General features: G+C 37.7%; 1 protein-coding gene across 3 annotated transcripts in view; it reads left to right on the top strand.

Annotated features, from left to right (window-relative positions):
* Nucleotides 1-5,991, top strand: part of AQR (aquarius intron-binding spliceosomal factor) — a 111,492-nt gene extending 105,501 nt beyond the window's left edge. For all 3 annotated transcript variants that reach the window (XM_072738203.1, XM_025998417.2, XM_072738204.1), the window contains 3 exons: nt 1,168-1,342; nt 3,911-4,024; nt 5,417-5,991. In XM_072738203.1, coding sequence (XP_072594304.1) covers nt 1,168-1,342; nt 3,911-4,024; nt 5,417-5,728 — 601 coding nt within the window. In that variant the 3' untranslated portion in view covers nt 5,729-5,991. The remainder of the gene's footprint in view (nt 1-1,167; nt 1,343-3,910; nt 4,025-5,416) is intronic.
* The last annotated feature ends 18,016 nt before the right edge of the window (nt 5,992-24,007 follow it).

Below are 24,007 nucleotides of genomic sequence, written 5' to 3'. Positions count from 1 at the left end.
CATTTACTTTCTAGTCCTCAGTAACACCCAGAGATAGCATTTTATTATAAAATCTTAATATATCTTATATATATATGTTAGATATATATATATATATGTATGTATAAAATGTCAGAAATTAAAAGAGAAAGATGGTAAAGAGTCTTCAGAATACATTTTTCATTGCACAGGATTTCTGACCTTTTTCTCACTTTTTTCTCAGTCTTTCAGCTTCATTGTTAGAGGATAAAGGAACCATTTGTTCTCCCAGGATTAAGAATTGTCAAAAACAACAATAATCTATTTTTATCATTTATTGTGATGTATTTATGGACCAGAGATTTATGAGAAAAATATCTTCTTACTACAAAGCAGCCATTTAGATTTATATAAATCTTTATCATATGACTTACTAACAAAACTATAATGAGAGTTCATTTTATTATTTTACTTGGTGGATATAAAGAGAAAAGTCTCCAAGCTCTCATAATGTTGTCATTAAGTCAAAATCTATTTGGAGCTTAGCCCAGTGATCAGGCTCCATTAGACCGATAACTTTTATGTAAAAGTAAACAAAAATGTAATGTTTCAAAAAATTGTTTGAAAACTATTGCATTCTGAAATAGTTTTTTTTTTTTTTTTTGCTTATTTATCAAACATGTATTTGGAGAGTCAGTTTTCTAAAAAAACAGTTCCTTTTCTGCATTGAGATTTATAGCTGCTGTCTGAATGAGGCATCATTATGATTTACATAGTTAAAATCTCTCCAAAACTCACAGTAAATATGTGAATACTGTATCATTCCCTCCCCATCTTTTTTCTTGCGGTGACATGCTTTTGTCTTTTTCACATTCTTATGACTTGACTTCTTGTTCCATAATTCTCATGTAGCTACTTAGACCTTGTAGTCAGTGCACTGGTCATAATAATCCCCCCTCAGAGAAACAAAAACATCAACATAAAGGTTAGTGATAAAGCAATAACTTTACTTGGCTTCACTAGTCACTTGATTTTGATTAACTTAATGTTTATTCTGTTTTTAAAGCTTAACTTTTATTAAGCTTAACTTTTTATTACTATAGCTTTACTGGGAATATTTAGTAGAATTAGTAAAAAAAAAAGAAAAAAAGCTACATACATATGTTATTAATCTTGAACTATCCTAATTAATTTTGTTTATTTCTAAAGGGATGTCCGTCGCTTAGTGGTGGCCATGTCTAGAGCCAGACTTGGATTGTATATCTTTGCAAGAGTATCCCTCTTCCAAAACTGTTTTGAACTAACTCCAGCTTTCAGCCAGCTTACTGCCCGTCCACTTCATTTGCATATAATTCCAACAGAACCTTTCCCAACCAGTAGAAAGGTAAGACTCTCCATTGTGTAGAGCAGCACTGTTCTTTAGATGACCCAGTAGCTAGGAACAGCGTCACTGGTTTAGAGTGTTCCTGACACTGTAGAACTGAACTAGATTTTCTGTGCAAAATAATAATTACATGCTAACATTTATTGAGTACTCACTATGTATTAAGCAATTAGCTCTTTCCATACATTATCTCATTTCATCTCACTTAATCTTCCTGTTCAGTAGGTTTTCATATCAACCCCATTTTATGTATGAGGAAACAGGATGAGCAAAGTCAATTAGTTTGGTCATGTATCTCAAAGGTAAAGAATCCAAGATTTGAAAACCCAGGCAGTGTGACTCCAGAATCCACAGGAAGCACTGTACTGTACTGTACTGTACTACCTTTGTTCAGCTTTTTTTTTTTTTTTTTTTTAAGATTTTATTTATTTATTCATGAGAGACACAGGCAGAGGGAGAAGCAGGCTCCATGCCGGGAGCCCGATGCGGGGCTCAGTCCCAGGACTCCAGGATCACGCCCTGAGCCGAAGGCAGGCGCCAAACCGCTGAGCCACCCAGGGATCCCCCTTTGTTCAGCTTTTTAAGGAGATTTTAACCCATTACGTGGTAACAGAGTAATAAATGGTTTAGCTCTTGGAGAACTCTTAAGAAAGCTACATTTTGTAGAATGTAGGAAGGGATAGCACATAGACTTAACAAAGGACATACTCAGTGTTCCTCCACCTCATCCCTGCTACCTTTCCCACCCCCATCCCAACAGGTGACCAGTCCCTTTAGTTTCTCCTTCATTCTTCCCACATTTCCTTTTGCATAAAGAAGCAAATACCTGTTTATTTTCTTAGATTTTCTTTCTTTCATAAAGATTAGCATACTAACTAATCTTGAGGTTGTGACTTTTGGGCTTTGCATTTTTCACTTACTGCAATGTCTGAGGGGTCCATTTGGATTTTAAATAAATGTTCACCGTATACTTCTTCCCCCCCCCCCCCCGAAAAAAAATTAATTCTGTATTTTATAGTAAGGCTGAGTACATTTTTTTTAAACTGCATTCATTCATTCATTCATTCATTCATTCATTCATTTGAAATGATGCTATGGAGGAATAGAAGGATAAGGGTGGAATGATTTGATGGGATGGGGCCATACGAAGCCTTTAGTGTCAGCCTCTGCAGTCTGGACAGGGTCTGAGGCACAGCCTTATGCAAAGGCTGCAGGGACACAGTTGGAGGCACATAGAGGAGATTGGTCAGTGCCAAGGAAGAGAAGGCTTGAAAACCAGTGCTTTACCCAACACCACGGATTCAGGCCCTGGGGGTGCTGAGGGCTAAGAGCACCTGCCCATCTTCTGCTCAAGAGACCAGTGCTGGAGGTGGAAAGGACTGCACAGCTAGCACTACATCTCAGAAGAGGCAGCTCCCAATGGAACCACCAGAATAAGCAAACAAATAAAAATCATAAAACAAAAACAAAACCTTCCATGTTGTAAACTCCATATTATTACATAGTTGTAACAGAATGATGGTCTTTGACACAGGAGTGATCATTGCAGAAAGTGACCATTATCTAAAGAACACCTGCCTACATGTAATACTGCCATCCTGCTTAATTCTTAGAAGTACTATTTAATACACTTATTTCTGACATTAGGTGCGCTAATTTGTTACTTTATGGTAAAAATCATTTTCTTGATAGAAATTTTTTACCTTTATGGTTTTCTGAACTACTTCTACAGTAAGAGGCTTTATAAATATTGTATAATTGACTGTAAATAGGAAAGTTGTTCATCTTTACTCTAGGATGGCTTAGGAAGAAGTGCAAAATTTTTATTGTCTCTATTTGCTTTACCACTTTACCTGCACTAGTAGAGCAGTGTTTCTCAGATGGTTGCCAGAAACTACTACATCAGCATCTCCTCATTTTGTATCAGACCTACTGAATCTCAGTCTCCGGGAGATGGAGCCAACACACCTCCACAATTTAATTCTTCCCAGATAGTTCTGATACATACCACAAAGTTTGGACTTTTAATATTTGACCATATACTTTATTAGTTAAAAAAAAAAATCTTTTGAATGTTGACCCTTCTAATAGTCTGTATATTAAGTAATAGTAATGTTATCTTATTTTTAGAAAACCATAAATAGGAAAAAATTTTAATATTTTCTTTCTGAATAAACTTGAAAATTGCCTTTGAAGCATACAAGGTATTAGAGACCATACTTTAAGCCATGTTGATTTTTCTCTCTATTCAAATGATCATTTATCTCTTATTCTTCTATGTGAGTTCCTAGACCCAAACTCCTATTTTACTTGCCAGCCTGAAATTGTATTAAAGGTTAATAACTCTTAGTTCTCTTCTAGTCTCTACATTTTGCTAAATTTAAATTGAATCTCTCTTTATGAAGTCGTTATTTAGCTCTCACACTTACATCTTAACATCCTGGTACTATTCAGATGTCCTCCAAACCCTAGTACTGCTTATACATGAGATGGAGACATGGGCTTCTGGAATGTTTGTTTTTAGCATATCAGCTTCTCACTGTACTTAACTTTCTTTTTGGCTTCTAGAATGGAGAACGACCATCTCATGAAGTACAGATAATAAAGAACATGCCCCAGATGGCAAACTTTGTGTACAACATGTACATGCATTTGATACAGACCACACACCATTATCATCAGGTGAGTTTTCTCAAAATTCACTCTTATTCTTGTTGTAGAAAGAATCATCTCCTTTGCAGACTATACCTTTAAAGTATATAATTCAATATGTTCTGACATATATATATACACACACACACAGATATATATACGTATATATAAATATATACGGATATATATGTAGCATACTATATATGTATATATGAATATATATCTATATGTACACATATATATCTGTGTGTGTGTATATACACACACACTGATACATACTGTAGTGATGGTTTCACCGAAACCGTCATTTCACCGAAACTGTCGCTACAGTCAAGATAATAAACAATCTCATTATCCCCAAAAGTTTCCTCATGCCCCTTGGTAACCCTTTTCATCCTTCACCAATCCTGTTCCCACCTTTCCAGGCAACCAAGGATCTTACCATCAATCTGTAATCCTTTCCTTTTATTGCCAAATAGTATCCCATTATATGGACCTACCACGATGGACATTCGGGTTCTTTCCAACTTTGGCAATCACAAGTAAAGTTGCTGTGAACGTTCTTATACCTCTCTTTGTATTTTCTTTTGGGCAAATCCCTAGGAGTAGAATGGCTGAATAATAGAGTAATATGTGTTGAACTTTTTAAGAAATTGCCCATCCCTTTTGCCAGTTAGTTGGCACCATATTCCCAGCAGCAGTATACAAGATCTGTAGTTGATATACATCCTCACCCACACTTGTGATGTAAGGCTGCTCCAGGGTTCTTTCTTTTTTTTTTTTTTTTAAGATATATAATTTATTAAAAAAAAAAAAGATATATAATTTATTTATTCATGAGAGACACAGAGAGAGGCAGAGACACAGGCAGAGGGAGAAGCAGGCTCCTTCAGGAGCCCAATGCAGAACTTGATCCCGGATCCTGGGATCACGACCTGAGCCTAGTGTAGCCGCCCAACCACTGAGCCACCCAAGCATCCCTGCTCCAGGGTTCTATTGGGTGGGGACAGAAGCTTCAGGCCCTGCTGCTGCTCTCTGCCATGGTTGTGTCTGAAGGCATGGTTCCTCGCCACCCCTCAGAGGGCTCTTGATTGAGGTTGGCCCTTGAGTTGTAACAGTCAGTCCTAATCAGCCACTGTTTTTGCAGAAGTGTTAAAGCAAATTTCTTGGCTAAAAAAAACTGATAGATTTTCATATTATTTTCTTCACTGAAAATCTAATATGTTACTTGATCTTTGGAGTCAGCAAGATCTAGGCCATTGTCATCAGAGTTATGTTTGTAATATAAAATGGTAAGTGGTGTTTTAGAGAACTCTAGATCGAACAGTATCTATTAGGAAGATAATATTCATGAGCTTAGCTTTATAAGCCAGTGTTTTTTTCATTTGAGTTCACACTGATTTTTTTCTTTATTTTTATTAGACTTTATTACAGTTGCCACCTGCTATGGTAGAAGAAGGTGAGGAAGTTCAAAGTCAGGAAACAGAGTTGGAAACAGAAGAGGAGACCAATCCTGCTCAAGCTGATCTATCCAGTCTGACAGATGCCACCTCCAGTCAAGAATCCTCAGCATCTCAGACTGAAAGCACCCCCAATCAGACAGGAGCTAGTTCCAGTCCAGAAGCCATCCCTACTACATCTGATATCACTGCTACTGTGGCAGGACCTGTAACTGTACCAGCAGAGGCTAATGCCTCTCAAGCTGTCATACCTGCCCCAGAGGAGACCAAGTAGCCAAACTGTGGCCTTTCTTAGGGAGGACATTTCATTTGTAAAGTCTAATAAGTAAAGCTACTTTTTGTATTTTATATTTGCTTCTGCTCTTTTAAGGGTACTAGTTAATGTTCATTCCTTATTTTTGGTAACTGATCTTCGTGTTTGTCTTCTTGGATATATTTAAAAGAAAATTGTGTGTGAACAACTTGTTTCATTTGTTCAGTCAGAAGGGCAAATAGCCATTCCTTTGATGTTTTTTATAATTAAATGCTGTAATCATACCTACATTACAAGAGTTTTCTGTAGAATACACAAGACATATTTGCCATTTTCAGTGAACCTTTCTGAGGAAAAGGACAAAATTAACCATAAACGCCCTGAAGTAAGTGTTCAAATTGGGAAGAAGTGGTTTCTTCTATTACAGTATCAGATATTCAAGTTGTGTTTCCTTTTTTCCTTTGGCTGCCATAGATAGATACAGACCTCTCCAGTTAGTCGAAGAGACTACATGTATTTCCTTCCCCAAAGTCTTATAATGTATTAGAACCACCTAGGATATCTATTTATTCTTAGGGCCACTCTAGACCTAATTAGGATGTCAGGATTAGGACCTAGGTGTCTGTGTTTTAGCAGGTGCTCCTAATGTTTGAGATGTTAACGAAATAGCATCAAATCAAGCTGGTAAGGGTGAGCCAGGATAAGTCATTCAGCTAACCAAGAAGAATCTGGCAAATCCATCTGGGCAAGAAGAAAGATCCAGAGTCTGGGCAGTGAAAGTCACTGAACTTAACTCCCCTTTAAAGGATAGAATTCTCACAATGCAGAGGTTGTAAGTTTTCTGCTCTGTTTAGTTCTCTTGATAGATAACCAGCCACAAGGAGACCTTAAGGTAGAATGTGCTCAAGAGACCTTGCTATTCAAGTGTGGTTTGCAAACCAGAAGTAATCAGCATCCACTGAAGCTCATTAAAACCGTAGCACTTTGGGCTCTACCCCAGACTTCTTAAATCTGAATCCCCTTTTCAGCAAACTGCCCAGGTGACTTATATACACTTTGTAGTTTGAGAAGCATTGTTCTGAGATTATTGTACTGTCCTCAACATGAATGAGAGGTGGAGTGATGATTCTGTGATGGTAAAGTTAACAGTGGGTATGTCCAATGTTTTCTGACATGGGACCTCTGCCTATAAGGTTTCTTAGGCATGGTGGCCAGAAAAGAGATGAATAAGGTAGGGGAAGCCTGCCCACTACTTCTCTTCCCATTTCGACATCATCTGGCATGTCTAATGGGAAGCATTTCCCCAAAATACCTTTTCTAGTGCCTCTACCTAAAGGCTTGACCATGTTCAAAGAACCTTTGAAGAAATAGGCAAAAACTGCACACTGCCACTGAAATGCTTCTGACCTTGACATTTTGGAGAAATGAATTCATAAAGAGATTAAGCCAAGAAAGTTAAGTCAATGATATTTTTTTTGGATGACTATTTTTAATTTTTTTTTTATAAATTTATTTTATATTGGTGTTCAATTTGCCAACATATAGAATAACACCTAGTGCTCATCCCATCAAGTGCCCCCCTCACTGCCCGTCACCCACTCACCCCCACCCCCCGCCCTCCTCCCCTTCCACCACCCCTAGTTTGTTTCCCAGAGTTAGGAGTCTTTATGTTCTGTCTCCCTTCCTGATATTTCCCACACATTTCTTCTCCCTTCCCTTATATTCCCTTTCACTATTATTTATATTCCCCAAATGAATGAGAACATACACTGTTTGTCCTTCTCCGATTGACTTACTGCACTCAGCATCATACCCTCCAGTTCCATCCACGTTGAAGCAAATGGTGGGTATTTGTCGTTTCTAATGGCTGAGGAATATTCCATTGTATACATAAACCACATCTTCTTTATCCATCATCTTTCGATGGACACCGAGGCTCCTTCCACAGTTTGGCTACTGTGGACGTTGCTGCTAGAAACATCGGGGTGCAGGTGTCCCGGCGTTTCATTGCATCTGTATCTTTGGGGTAAATCCCCAGCAGTATAATTGCTGGGTCGTAGGGCAGGTCTATTTTTAACTCTTTGAGGAACCTCCACACAGTTTTCCAGAGTGGCTGCACCAGTTCACATTCCCACCAACAGTGCAAGAGGGTTCCCCTTTCTCCGCATCCTCTCCAACATTTGTGGTTTCCTGCCTTGTTAATTTTCCCCATTCTCACTGGTGTGAGGTGGGATCTCACTGTGGTTTTGATTTGTATTTCCCTGACGGCAAGTGATGCAGAGCATTTCCTCATGTGCGTGTTGGCCATGTCTATGTCTTCCTCTGTGAGATTTCTCTTCATGTCTTTTGCCCATGTCATGATTGGAAGTCAATGATATTTTTGACTGACTGACTGACTACCAGGCTGTGGTGGAGATGAGTCAGGTTCTCGTGTTACAAGGTGTGTTACTGCATCAGAACACAGGAAAAGGAAAGTGAATGCCAAGGAAACTTGGAAAACCTTGGTCTGTTTGTTACTGGAGTAAGGATTGAGCCAGATAGTCTGTTACATAATTTCTCTGATTATAAGAATTTGGAAGCAGGTGTTTTGGGCATCCATATGAGAACTAGCACTCACAGAATTATTTTCATTTGTGAATATTTTAGTATCAGGCTAAGCAAAAGAGAAAGAAGCTTTACTCTATTACTGTTTCCTGGAAAAGATTGGTTTTTCTCTCTACCCTTTAGAGGGTATATACCTGCAACCAAAATAAGCAAACTGTTATGCTGGTTTTTCATTAAGTAAACTACTTTCCAGACACTATATATCACTCTGTCAAGGTAGTGACTTAATTTTTCTTTGCTGTTTGATTTTCTGTCACGCTACAAAGAAAATTTAACTGAAAGATGGGTGAGTCCTTCACCTTTGTCAAAGAAATTTTAAAAGGGACAATAGTGGTAGGATTTGAATTAAATTGTCTTTTCACAGGAATGATCAGTGAGTTGTAGTTGACTATAAAATTATGAAATTTTTAAAGGAACTTAAGAGATCTATTCTTATTTTAAAGGAAGGAGGAAACTGAGGATGAACGAGGGTGGCAACAGTGGAAGGGATCAAATCCAAGTCTACAACCCTAGGGCAGTGTTTTTGTTTATATTTTTTTATTTCAGTCAAGCACACATGCGTGATTCCTTTATAAATTCAAGAGTTTTCTATTGGGATTACAACAGACACAGGTGACCATTTCACATTAATGTTCTCATTGCCCTCCATCCTGTTTCTCAGATCTGAATATGTCATGATTTTGGAATCTATTTTTAAAAGCAAACCAAAAAGATGTATGCAAGAGAATGAGCATGAAATGAAGCAATTCAAGTATTTAGACTTTTTTCCACAAAATGCTGAGTTAAGGAAGTTCATTACCAGCAGTTCAGAATAAATAGCTCCATTGATTTGAGCAAATGAATGAGATGATCCAAACATTATCAGGTCTCTTGAAGTTAGTGTGATGATAAAAATTGAGATGTTGCACTAGATACTGAGAAAAATGGCATAAGTGGGTCATTCATGCTCCTATATAAATGGAGTTTTTTATGATCAGGAAACAGCATGATATTGTAAAGCAGACCCTGGACTCGGACCTGGCTCAAATTTTACTTCATTTGCTCATCAGCATTTGGTTTGACCTTAGATACATTTTATAACCTTTGTAAGCCCCAGTTTTCTTTATTCTCAAAATTGGAAAAAGATCTATTTATTAATGAGGTAACATTTGTGAAAATACCTGGCACGTGGGTGCTCAGTAGATGTTAGTCCTTCTGTCTCCATTTTTTCCCCAAATCCTTAAGACAATATAGGATATTACCAACCAGTCCTCGGCCTGGATGCTTAGCTTTGCCTGTACTCAGAGAACCTGAAAGCTGCTGAAGAAGGGGACATGTGGCAGCAGTTGGACAGTTGAGGATCAAGGATCAAGTGTACTGGTTGAGAATCTGAATCAGTCGATCACAGTATTGAGGATGGTCTCTGCTGAAATTAAAATTCTGACAAAACAGGATAACCAGAGGGGAAGACGCTAGGTACCATCACACTTCTGATGACTCCCATCAGTTCTGAATTCCGCACCCTATACACACACACCCCAAATCATCTAATGGTTGCATTTAGTTAGCTTTGTACCTTGAATGTGCTTTTTCCTTTTTATCTTACAGTCACTCAAATGACATTTTAGAGTTGTTTCTTCAGTTAACATAGGATTTAAAAAAAAATTTTTTTTTAAAGCTGACACTTTTGCATGAGCCAGAAGAGCAGTTAAAGACAAGCAGTGCCTTGCTTCCTGTGAAAAAGACTTGGCAGTTAGCCTTTGTAATTACAAAGCAATCGTGTTAATAGATGTTTAAGAATAATGCAACGAGCTGTACTGAGCCAAGGATGGAAATGAACACGAGATCATTTTTCCTTCATCCATTGGTACTCTTTAGTGCCTGAGAAGGGGTTTTAATTCAGTAGGATCCAGAAGTTCTGGACACTTTGGTTTTTCTTCCCAGGGGAAAATCAGAGCCTAGTCCCCTGAAGCATGACTCAGAATGTAGCATGGTTACTGCTGATACTGTGCCACCTTTACTCAATTTGGCTTATACTTATTTCAACAGCTGCTCAAAATTCTGTACTTACATACAAGGGTGGCTAATCCCATCGCTTCTCAACATATATTACCAGAAAACACTAGTCTTGAAAACTCCTGAAAAACATGTTCCATGGTCAAAGAAGCTTGGGGAACACAATGAATTACTCTTTTTGCAGAATCACATCGCTTTGTTAGTTAATTAAAGATTCTGGGATCCCTGGGTGGCGCAGCGGTTTGGCGCCTGCCTTTGGCCCAGGGCGCGATCCTGGAGACCCTGGATCGAGTCCCACATCGGGCTCCCGGTGCATGGAGCCTGCTTCTCCCTCTGCCTGTGTCTCTGCCTCTCTCTCTCTGTGACTATCATAAATAAATAAAAATTTAAAAAAAAATTAAAAAAAAAAAAAAAAAGATTCTGAGAACTGCTGGAAAAAAAATCATGCTTAACTGTTTAACCAAGCATTTCCCAAACTTGCCAATAGAATTTTTTTTTTTTTAAGACACCTTAGAGAACTAACTGCAAAACACAGTAATATGGGAACCAGTATCTTTACCGGAGCACTTGAACTTTGATTTCCCCTTAGGAAATTAAGGGGATTATAATATACCACCCTGAAATATGCCACTTTGGCATAAGGATTATTTTGACCTAAAGGCAATTGAGAAGTCAGGCATAGGAAAGACTCCATCCTCTCCTTCTGCCAAAAATCAGGGCACTAATGTCCCTTTGTAAAGTGACAAATTTTCATTTGTTAAGGTGTCCTCTTTCTTCTCTACTAGGAAGAGGAAAATAACCCTTATTGCTGGAAACAGATGGCACTGAGATGAGTCTGCATAAATAAATCTTAATAAAATAATTCTTATTTTCCATTAGTTTCCCCATATACTTATTTTCCCCCAATTTGCGACTTCTAAAAGCCCAAGCCCCCATTTTGTCTATTGGGTTCACAATTTATTGCTCTTTGTTAAAACAGTATATAAGCCAGACAGCTTCTTTTGGATTTTTACTTCTTTTTTGTGTAACCACCATGGAAGTAAAGTTTAAAATATAAAATTTGTATGCTTCTCTTGTTAACCTTTTGTCCATTTAGCTCATAGGCCCCCAGTGACCAACCCTAAAAAGGTAGAGGTAAAGTTTTTCCTCCCCTACAAAAACAAAACAAAACACACCTCTTAATTTTTTTTTAATTAACCAGAGGCTGAAATAACACAGCTGAAGAAGAAACTAGAGGTGAAGTAATTTGTACAAAATGTCATATTGTAGTGTAATTTGTTGAGTGTCATATGGTATTAATAGCAACATCCTGAAAATGCAAATGAATAGAAGTTTGATCAATGTACCATGACATTCTTTCATGTGAGCCTCCTAAGAAAAGGTCATTGAGCATTCTCTATTCAGGTTTTAATTTTAGACTCCAGGACTTCACACTAGGCCTTTCTCATTCCTTACCATGCAGTGAAAAAACAGTTCGTATTTCCAATATATCTTGTTTTTCCAGCCCTTAAAACTTTTTAAAGAAAACACACATTTAAAGTTTCAAAGAAGGAAAAGCATGGGCAAGAAGAATGGACCAGAAATAATAGAAGAAAATAAAGGCAAATACAGAAAATGAAGAAAATTACCCCGTCCTGAGAAAGTTTAACATAAAGGATCCCAAGAGTTACCTTGCATCGGATATGTTGAATTCTCTCTTGGTTGATCTCCAGAGATGACTGTCCCCATGATCCCTTTCCTCACCATCTTTTACTTACATAATACACTTACCTAACAACCTCTTTTACAGTAAATCTAATTTCAAGAGCTTTAATGGTAGCCACTTCTTGGGAAATACCTGGTTTAATTTTTAAAAAGCTTTTTTGAGAAATTGATTTTACTGACATTTTTCAAAAAAGTATGGGTTCTGGATGAAAATTGTATAAAATACTGTTTTCTACTTTAGTTCATTGGTTCATTTTGGCCATTTGGGAAGAGGTTTTTGTTTTTGTTTTTGTTTTTTTCATGAATAAAAGTACTTGCTGTACTGCTGTATTCTCATTACCCCTTTGCTTCCTGTAGCACCTTCTGGTGTGGTTTCTTCTAATCCCAGACTGTCCCAAGAATAGTAGTGGAACAGGAGTAGACCTAGTTAATTTGCATTTTATTTTGCTGATACTACTTTTCACAGGAATTAATTGAGTTAAATATGTGAAAAAGCTGGAAGAGATCTTTGAAATTCAAGTATTTAATTCTTGTGAATTCTTGGACTGTTGAGGGCCTACTGTGTGATGGGAAACAATGCCAGAAATGACCCCATTTATTCATAGATAAGAACACAAGGGAAATGGGTGATTTACCTAAGACACTATACTACTGTGGGCACTGGGACTAGAACCACCCTCCAACTTACAGACAAATCCCTTACCATGCTATTCATTAAATTCACTTGCTTGAAACAAAGTAAAAGGAGCAACACTTATACTCCACAATGGGTAAGGCAAGCTTCCTAAAGAGTTCCTCTCATGATTAAAGCACCAGAGAGGATACCAAGATCAGGATAGGAGATGAGAGATCTATAGAAAGTATGCTTTGAGGTTTATAGTGTTTACACCTAGGGGTGAAAGCCAAATCAATACTTGTTTTGTTCCAAAAAAGGCATGAGAAACATAGGATGGGAAGGAACTCTAACAAGCAGTACTTAATCCATGCCTTTGAAATGCTAAAGCCTAAAGTCTTTGGGTGGGGGTGGAGGGGGGCCTCTCTAAATACCCTATTTTTTTTCTTTTCAAACTATTATTTAAATTCTAGTTAGTTAACATGGAGTGTAATATTGGTTTCAGGAGTAGAATTCAGGTTCATCACTTACATAGAGCACTCGGTGTTCAACACAAGTGCCCTCCTTAATACCCATCACCCATCTAGCCCCCCCCCCCATCAACCCTCAGTTTGTTCTCTAAGTGTTTCTTCTGGTTTATTTGCCTCTCTCTTTGGTAAAGTCCTTTTATTTTTAAGCAAAGTCAGAACAGGTTAAATAACAGTTTTAAAAGTATAACATATAATCAGGGGAAAGACAAGACTTACCAAAACCTGCACTTTAAATTACCATTATACAGCAACTGATTCAGCATCTCAATTTAACTCTACCTACCACAAATCCTTAGCACACTTGGAAGCTGAAAGGAAAATCTATGTGAGTTACAGTTAAAGTTCCCAGGAATAAAAGTCTATTTTTTTTATTTTATTTAAATTCAGTTAATTAACATATAATGTATCATTGGTTTCAGAGGTAGAGATCAGTGATTCATCCGTCTTACATAACACCCAGTGCTCAGTATATCATGTGCCCTCCTTAATGCCTGTCACCCAGTTACCCCATCCCCCATCCCTCTCCCCTCTAGCAGCCCTCAGTTTGTTTTCTATGGTTAAGAGTCTTAAAAGTCTATTGTTAACACAACTCAAAGCAAGATGCTCTTATACAATTACAAAATCAATTGTGATAAGTTTTTTAGAAGCTATCATTGCAACTCTTGATCTAGTTGAACTCTCAGTAAGTGAATGAGCTCATTTAAGCAAATAGAGAATGTGTTTCCTCTGCAGAAAAAAAGCCCTACCCTTGGTGAAGAGTCACAAATGTCAGCAGTCATTGATACTTCAGCAATTAAATGATGAGTTCCTAAATTAGTAGGACCTTGCAAAAAGCAAGGTGTGCTACATATCAGTAGGGTTTTGGGCTCCTAAGAATACATTTGGTTATTTATATATATATATATAAAAATATATATATAAAATATATATATAAATATATATATAAAAATATATAAATATATATTTATATTAAATATAAATATTATAGGTATAGACTATTTGCTTCTGGTTAAGTAAACTTTTTAGTGAAGTGTATTATACACATGGATAAGTGCACAAGTCAGATGAACAACTCTGTACATTTCCATAAAGTGAATACAATCATGTAATCGTCACCCAAATCAAGAAATAGAACAGTGCCGCCTCCAGAAATTCGCTGTCAGGCCCCCTACCGCTCATTATTCTCTCCCACAAAAAAATGTCTTCTGCCATGATTAGTTTTGGTTTCAAGCTTTATTTAAATGGAATCATACAGAATGTACTTTTTTGTGTCTGTCTTCTCAAATAGATTTCTCTGTATGATGTGAGGTAGGAATCAAGATAGAGCGCTACTTATTAAAAGACCATCGTTTTTCATGTGACACTATATAATGTCACTTTTGTCATAAATCAAGTGATAGTTTATGTGTGAGTCTATTTCTGAACTTGTTTCATTTGTATAGTTTTCTTTTGCCAACATTTCACTGCTTTAACTACTGTAACTATACCTTGTCTTGGAATCTGGATGTGTCTATCCTTTAGCTATATTCTTCTTCTACAAGACCTTAGTCTTTGTATAAATTGTATAAATTTTAGAATCATCTTGTCAATTCTGAAAACAAAAAAACAAAAGACCCAAAAACAAACAAACAAAAAACCCCCCAAAAACAAGATGGAATTTTTACTGGGATGGCATTCAATCTATAAATCAATTTGGGGAAAATTGACATCTTTACAGTCTAGGAACATGGCATCTCTTTCTATCAACTTAGGCCTTTTAATCTCAATAATGTTTTGTAGTTTTCTATACAAAGATCTTGGCCACCTTTTGTTGTTATTTTATTCTTTTATGCTTTTGTAAATGGTACTTTTTTAGTATATTTTGTAATTGTTTGTTACAGGTATACAGACATGCAATATATTTTTGTATGTATTTTTGTATGTTGACCTGGACATGGTGATATTGATGAATTCACTTACTATTTCTCATAATTTGACTGTAGTTTCTTTTGGATTTCTTACACACATAATTTGTCATCCATGAATGATGGCAGTTTGATCTCTATTTATGATTTTAATAGTTTTTATTTCCTTCTTAATTATATACCTTTTATTTCCCTTTTCTGCTTATTGACCTATTGAGGGCCTCCAGCACAATGCTGAGTAGAGGCCATCAGAATGAGTATTTTTGTTTCTTCCCAATCTTAGGGACAAGGCTTTCAATATTTCACTAGTCAGTGTTTGCTATAGGTTTTATGTTGCTCTGTATCAGATTTTAGAAGTTTCCTTCTATTTCTAGTGTGCCAAGTGTTTTTTTTTTTTCAATATGAATTAATGTTGAAGTTTTACAAATTTTTTTCTGTATTCATCAAGATGATTATAAGCTTTTCTCTTATTAATGTGGTGAATTGCATCAATGTGTTTTTCTATTAATTGCTTTTTTTTTTCTTCTGGTTATGTGCCAAAATTGCTACTCTTTACATGCCTAGTACTTTTTTATTGGATCTTGGAAATTATAAATGCTATGTTGTTGCATATTGGGATTTTGTTGTCTTTTTAAAAAGATTTTATTTATTTATTTAGTTAGTTAGTTAGTTAGTTAGAGAGAGAGAGAGAGGGCATGTGTGTACAAGTGGGGGCAGGGCCCAAGAGGGAGGGAAAGGAAGAGAACCTCAAGCAGACTCTGCACTGAGCACAAAGCCCACCACAGGGCTTGATCTCAAAACCCAGAGATGATGACCTCACCTGAACCAAGAGGCGATTGCTTAACTCACTGAGCCACCTAGATGCCCCTTGTGGTCTTACTTTAAAGAGTGGTGAAATTTGTTTTGACAGGCAGTTGTGGATTTTTTTGGTCAATCTTTTTGATGTTTGTTTTCAAGCTTTGTTGCACTGGTATAGAGTACCTTTAACTCTAGGGCTAGTTTAGTTCAGTGAGTTTGTGACCCTTCCTATGGCCACTGCCCCAGGTGTTCAATGAGATACTGTACTCAGGCTGGTAGAAGTTTAAACATTTCTTATTCTTGTGTAAGCTCTGGAAATTGTGTAGCTTATAGTTTACAGGCAGTTAGTTCTTCACCTGACCTCATGGAGTTCTACCCTGTGTTTATGTAGGTTTGTATCAGTCAAAGACTTGAGGGGATCCCTCTTCAGATTTCTACAGTTCTTTGTATGCGTGACTCTCTTTTCTCATATACAAATTCTAGCCAGCTCAGCCTCCCCACAATTCTAGGTCCTAAATTCAGTGGGGCTGCTGGGCTTCTACTTAGCTTCTTCTTCATTGTGCTGCTATTTGGGCTCACCTTGTCTTGTTCCTTTCTCTTGCAGATCACAGACCATGCTGCCTGTTGCTTAATGTCTGATAATAATTGCTTCATTTTTTTTTCCAGTTTTCTAGTTGATTATAGTGGGTTGATGAGTTATTGTTTCATGCACAGTAGTAGAAGTCTTCCAATGATTGTTTTTTCAAATATGAAAGCAATCTTACATTCCTAATTTTAAAAAAATAATTGTCTTATTAAGTTTGCCAATAATTTGATTAAAATTGTTGCATTTATATTTATGAGAGATTGGTCTATAATTATTATAATGGTATCATTCTTGTCAGATTGGGCATCAAGATTATGCTGACCTCATAAATTGATTTGAAAGTGTTTTCCCCTTTTTCTATTCACTGGAAAAGATTTTCTAAAATTGGTGTTATATTTTCAGCATTTGGAACAATTCAGTGAAATCATCTAAACCTAGGGTTTCTTTGTGGAAGGTTTTTAATTTCAAATTTAATTTATTTAATAGTATAGGACTATTCTGTTTCTTGTTGTGTTGTTTGGTAAATTGCATTTTTCTACGAATTTGTCCAATTTATATTGCCAAAAGTAATGTATAATATCTTCATAGCACAGCTTTAGCTGTATATTCCCTACATCCCATATCATATTTTCATTGTTCCAATTGAAACATTTTTTATTTCCATTGTAACTTCTTTTTAATCCATTTTTTCATTTTTATTAAAAATGTTTTAGAACTTAGTAGAGGTGGTGGTTGCACAACATTGTGAATGCACTGAATTGTTCATTTTTAAGTGGCTAATTTATATTATGTGAATTTTACCTCAATTAGATAAAAATTTTTAGGAAGTGGATTACTTCATTTCTAAATATTTGGGCATTTTCTTATCTTTTTTGTTTGTAATTCTAGCTTTGTTTCACTGTGGTCATTAATAATCTTTTGAAATATGTCAGGACTTCTGTGGTACATGTTTCATGTGCACTTGAGAAGATAGTCTATAGTAGTTAGGTACCATTTTATATAATATATAATATAATATATGTTAAATATATATGGTAAAGTTTGTTAGTTATTTTGTTTAAATCCCTTATAGTCTTACTTGTGGGGGGGTACAGTGTGCTTGTTCTATCAGTTATTGAGAAAGGTGTGTTTAAAACAAAATCCTAGCATGTTATTCCTTTAGCTTTAGGGTTTTTAAAAAAATATTTTATTTATTTATTCATGAGAGACACACAGAGAGAGGCAGAGACACAAGCAGAGGGAGAAGCAGGCTCCCTGTGAGAAGCCTGACGTGGGATTCCATCCCGGATCCCGGGATCACGCCCTGAGCCAAATCAGATGCTCAATGAGGCGTCCCTGTTATTCTTTTAGTTTCAACAAATTTTGCTTTGTGTATTTTGAGGCTATGTTATTAAAAGCATACAAACAGAATTATTATACCTTCCTGACAGATGAATTTTTAAAAATTATTTGGAAATGTTTCTCTAGGTCTAGATACTCTTCTTCCCTTAAAGCTTACATTTTCTATATTAACATAGCTATACCAGCTTTCTTTTAGTTGCTTATTGCATGGCATATTTTTTTTCCATTTTCTCACTCAAATTTTCTTTGTCTTTATGCTTAGGATGTTTCTGTCATAAGCAGCATATTGTTGGGTTTAGAATTTAATTTCCTACTTATAAGCAAATACGTTGACGACGTAAAGCTCCTAGGTGATACACAGAAGGCTTTATCACTCATAGCACAGTGAGCAGCATGGGCATCAGCATGTCTATTTGTGTCAGTTCCTCTTGCTCCCCAAGTCCCACAGAGGTGAGATGAAGGGCCGAGGGGGATGCTTGCATAGTCAGTGGATTGTGTTATAGGAGAGGAACACTGGGGAATCCACCACTTACACAGCAAGCAGTAAGCAATAACAGCAGCAAGCTTGTTTATTGTCCCAGAAGGAGACCTGACCTCATCCCTCAAGGTTGCCTGCTGCAGATTCAGCAATCTTGAGAAATGGCCTGAATAAGGAGCAGTCTTGTATTCTTGGCACAACCAACAGGGCAGGTAGGAGTACTTTGTGATTGTGTGCTTATTTCTTTGTCCTTATAGTTTGTCAGTTATCGCTTGATGCATTTGGAGGCCATGTTATTAAGTATACACAAATTTATAATTATTATACCTTCCTGGTTCATGGGCTTTTTTTTAATCATGAGGAAATGTTCCTCTTTAACTTTAGTAGTGCTTCTTGCCTTAAAGTCGGCCTTATCTTATATTAATATAACTGTACCAGTTTTCTTTTGGTTAGATTTTCCATGCCATATCTTTTTCCATCCTCTTATCCAATCTTTCTACATCCATATATTTAAGATTTTTCTTTTGTAAGCAACACATATAATTAGTGTAATAATTTTTGTTTTTTAATTAGAGTAAATTATTTTACTTTTATATAATTGCTGATATATTTGGGCTTATTTTAACCTTTTAATTTTCCCTGTGTTTTGTGTTCCTTTTTTCTCATCTTTCTTGACTTCCTTTGTATATGGAAAGCATTTTTTATTATTTTAGTTTACTTATTGCATTACTTTATTAGTAATACATTCTTTACCAGTTATCCTAAAGATTACAAAAGACATTCATTTTTTTAAAGATTATTTATTTATTTAAGAGAGAGAGGCAGACAGCAAGTAGGAGAAGGAGCAGGAACAAGCAGACTGTACTTGGTATGGAGCCTGATGTGAAGCTGGATCCGGAGACCCTGAGATCATGATTCAAGCCAAAACCAAGAGTTGGACACTTTAACCAACTGAGCCACTCAAGCACCCCACATTCTTGACTTATTATAGTCTACTAAGAATTAATACCTATTCCATTTCCCAGATGATGTTAACTACATTCAATCTTCCTGCTTTGTGTTATTGTTGTTCTACATTTTGTTTTTACATAATATTTTGTAAAAATTATTCTGTTAGATTGCTTCAATCTAGGTGGAACCACACCTCTCCCAGATTGGCTTGCTGTCTCTGGGAAGGTCTGGCTCACCTTCAGGCCTAGGACATAGACCTCTAGAGGTCCCAGCTGAAGGCTTGGGATATTTTTTGAACCAGTCCTCTGTGGCCAGTCCTGAATCCAATTTTTGTTTCCGTAGCACTTTGAAACAACCCAAAACTCCACTTTGCTATTTCACCCAGTTTCTGTTTGGCTTCCAAGACTCTTGTCCTACATAACTTAATCAGTAAATAACCTGGGGAAAACTGATGCTGATGGTGGGCTCACATTCTTGCATTCCAGTTTTCTCTAGGATCTAAATTCCAAGTCCTAAATGGCTTGGCAGCTCCAAACTTCAGTATTTATCTTCCCAGTCCCATTAAATTACTGCTGACTTCTCAGTTGTTTGTCCGGCACCAAGAATTGCCAAATGCCCTATTTTATTGCATTATGACAAAAATACCATGGGCTGAGAGGCTTAAATGGCAAATCTTTATTTCTCACAGTTCTGGGGGCTAGAGAGTCCAGGATCTGTGTGCTGGCAGATCCAGGTCCAGTAAAAACTCACTTTGTTTCATAAAGTACAATCTTTTCACTGTTGGAAAGAGGGCAAGAATGTTTTCTGTGGTCCCTTCTGCAAGCACTAATTCATACATGAGGGCTCCACCCTCATGGCCTAATCATCTCCCACAGCCCCCACCTCCAAATACCATAACACTGGGGGTTCAAATTTCAACATGTGAATTTGTGAAGGACACAAACGTTCAGTCCACTACATGCCCCTAGAGGAAAATCACTGTGCAAAAAGTGAGGATTTCCTCAGTTAGCTTCCCTTCCTTCACGTCCTGGGTATCTCAGCAGATTTCTAGTGCCTCTGGCAGATTTTTTTCCCCCTTTAATCTAGCATTTTAAGTAGTTCTCAGTGAGTTTTGGTCAGGCTACAGCATCAGAGCTGGACTGGATCCCATTTGAGAAACACTGATTTAATACCCTATTGTACCTATTTTTGTAACATCTTATTTCTTTTACTGAACTTTAACTTATGAGTCAGTATTAGGAAGAGAAACCAAACTAACACTATTTCACTTTAGCAGGCTCTGGAGTTGAACTGTTGCAGAAAAATTATCCTTAATCCTCAGCGTGGTCAGACCCTGCCTCATTCCTGATACCACTTGACTCATCTTTGCTTCAAGGAACCTCTAGACCTCACCTGCAGGTGTGGCTTTATCCCTGATCTCTGACCATCGGTGGGACTCAACAGCAGAAGATGGAAGTCAGACACCCAAGGCAGCCCTGTGATCCACAGCTTCAGGTCAGCCCTGCTGCCAGGTGTGCTTGGAACTTACGCAATAGATAGGAGCACTTGCTAGTCTTGGTGAGCCCAAAGCATATACAATTTTAAGGGCCATCCTTAAGAAAAAGGATGCTAATTTATTAATACAAAATCAGGCATAATGTCTTACAAGGGGCCATCCACGAGAGGAGTCTTAAAACCTAAACTTTATTAACTTCTCTCTAATTCTGCCTCCTAACCTAAAGTCCTGTCCTAATGAAAACAACTACTGTAGCTAGGTCTGTTTCTTCCACACAAGGTTTGGGGCCCTGCGATTGACTTGAGTTCTAATTCAACACCTGGTCTGACTACATCCTTAAAAGTGCCTGGCGGGAACAAATGTTTTAAGGTTCTCCAGGAAGAGGGACAACGGAGCCAGGAGAAGGCTCACAAATCAATGAGAGACACTGAAGATAGACTTTTAGACAAAATATGAAAGATGTTTACCAGGTATTTACTGTGCTTTTATATGCTCTCTCATTTTAGTTTGTCAATAACCCTAAGACGCAGGTTTTACTTTAAAATCCCCATTGTATATTTGAGAAAACTCTTCTAAGCCTTACTTTCCAAAGTCAGAAAATGCGTAAGTGAGAGAACTGGGATTTGAACTTTGACTCCAAAGTACCTCATCCTCTAACCGTTTTGTTATATTTATCTGCAAGGGCCTGGCTCAGAGGTAGGCTGTACTGTCCATGATAATATTAGAAAAGCTGCTTTATGGTATTGAGATCACCAAAGGTCATAATTATACCGTCCTCCCTATTAGATGGAGATAATAAACATTTTAGTCCGTGTTTTGCTTATAACAGCCATAGAGTGCGGCTTCAGGCATTCCCTTTTCGGTTTTGTCCCAAGGTTATGAATTTATTTACTCCATTCTTATTTAAACATTTTTTTAGCTACTGGTAAATCCAGTGTTGGAGAAATCTCCATTGGCATTACTCCTCATCTGTACCATAGGATTTTTAATTTAGACTATCATAGGGTTATGTGCTCATAATCATTTCATTATTTATTACCAGAGGAGTCAGTATTCTTCTAGCATAGGAAGGGAAACCAAACAAACACTATTTCACTTTAGCAGGCTCTGGAGTTGTACTGTTGCCTTTTGTCAGCTCTGCTTATGTAATTCAGAAGAAGAGCACTTACCACCATTTAACAGACTTTTTCAGGAGGGCCTGGGTGTGCAGCACCCTGCCAAGTTTCCCATTAGTTATGGAGAAAAGCCATTTGTATTCTGAAATTGCAAATCAGCCAGGCAATCACCACACAGAAATAGCCCCCATGAAAATAAAGCAGTGCTATATTTGAAGCCTTAATCATGTATATTTATAGACCTGAGTTTAGTTCTATTTGGAAATTTTCACATTATACAGTAACATTGTGATTACCAACATGCTCAGAGGATGAGGGGATGGGACGTTTGATCCACTTACATTTTCTGAGTAATGGGGAGTTAGTCACAAAGAATTTTTCTGTCCACCCTTTGCTAAACGCCTTTAAAAGGGGCTTTAGTCAGCTCCTAAGGAGATCAGAAGGCCACCTATGAGGTATCAGGGTTAGAAGGAGTAGGGGAAGTATGTTCTCACCAGATTTGTCAGCGATGCGTGAGAATCCACCACTAGAGACTCGGTCTTCTGGCTCAGGAACCTTTCCCACATCAAAATGAAAAGCACAGGGGTTGGCTCACAGACTGTACATCTTACTGTTCTAGAACTCAGTATTGATACATGTATCAGGACATTTCCTGAGAGAAGATTTGAAAAGATGGTGAATGCTTGAGGGCCTTGGGTACCTGGAGTAAGAGAGCAGTTTGCAGATGCCGCGCACTGCCAGGCCTGGTAGTGACCATCTGCCTTTCTTTAGTGAATGTGCATCGCTGATCCGTGGTGACTCAGCATTTTGTTGGCCCCTTGAGACTCCCATCAGCAGAATGACTCATCAGCTTTTTCACCCTCACACCTGCTTCTGTGACAGTCACTGTCTCCCTGTCTCCTAGTCACTCATGCTGGTGAGGGAAGAAGACATTTGGATCCCTAGAAGAAGAAGAAGAAGAAGAAGAAGAAGAAGAAGAAGAAGAAGAAGAAGAAGAAGAAGAAATTTCTAGGCAGAGGGAACAGCAGGGTGAGGGCCCTGACCCAGGACCTGACCCAGGGTGTTGAAAAAGAATGAGAAGGGAGCAGTAGGAGAGGGAAGCTGGAGAGGAACCCATGTGGGCATTTTCCAAATTAGAAAGCTTAGAGTTGGCTTTGGCTTCTTTCTCTGCCTCTATCCCCTCATCCAGTCCTTCACCGAGGGCTCTGACACATTTCTCATACTTGTGAGCTCCTCTCCATTCCCATCACTACTGTATAAGATTGATTCTTCCCAGAGACTCCCAGACTCATTCATAGCTTTTCCTTCCCCAGATCTGTCCTCCACTTGTTGTCAGGTACACCACAGGTGGTGTCCCCCCTTTGCCATCTTCAGGGCCACCTCATTATCTATGCCAGCACTATCCAATAGAACTTTCTGCAATGATGGAAATGTCCTGTAATCTTTGCTGGCTGATGTCTACATGTGCATTTGAAATGTGGTTAGTGAGACTGAGAAACTGAATTTCTAATTTTATATAATTTTAGATCTTTTTTTTTTTAAATTTTAGATCACTTAAATCACCACATGTAGCTAGTGGCTACAGTATTGAACAGTGCAGCATTTCTATGGTTTTTGATCTTTTGCGAAAGTCTTGTTTCCCTTTGGGAATCTAAGGAAAGCTTCGTATCCCTTTAATAGTTCATTTACAGTGTTTTTCCTAGATTCCAGTGGTTCAGTATTCCCTGGAGCCTGTCCATGTATCCTTAGTGAGAATCCCTGGCCTACAGGGTAAAATCCAAGCCCAATTCTGGGTCTAGGAAATAGCACATGGATGTCTTCACTCTCAAGGTAGATTGGATGGGTCAATTGCTTGAACTTCTGGAAGCAGACTAGTTGGAGGAATTGACGATGATCAGGAAAAGAGTAAGGGGTTTGTCTCAGAAGGGCAGTATTAAGTGTCTGGTCGCACAGACCTGGGGGTTGAGGAAAGTAGAAACAGATTGGAACTGGGGTGCCAGATGGGACAAGGCAACATGGTCTACACTGGAGGTTGTGAGTGAAGTGAGGTGCTAGTTCCAGTGCTAGGACATGCTACTCCAGTGATAAGGGACTGTAGCCCCATCCCATGTGCTCAGTGCCACCATCACACTGTGCCTCTGTGTCACAGTTTCCCAGATGCAGTGTGCTTCCGTATCTTTGCTTAC

Source organism: Vulpes vulpes, chromosome 15 (genome assembly GCF_048418805.1).
Source record: "Vulpes vulpes isolate BD-2025 chromosome 15, VulVul3, whole genome shotgun sequence".
NCBI classification, from domain to species: domain Eukaryota; kingdom Metazoa; phylum Chordata; class Mammalia; order Carnivora; family Canidae; genus Vulpes; species Vulpes vulpes.
Note: the sequence above shows the minus strand (reverse complement) of the source record. Positions and strands in the feature narration are given on the sequence as shown.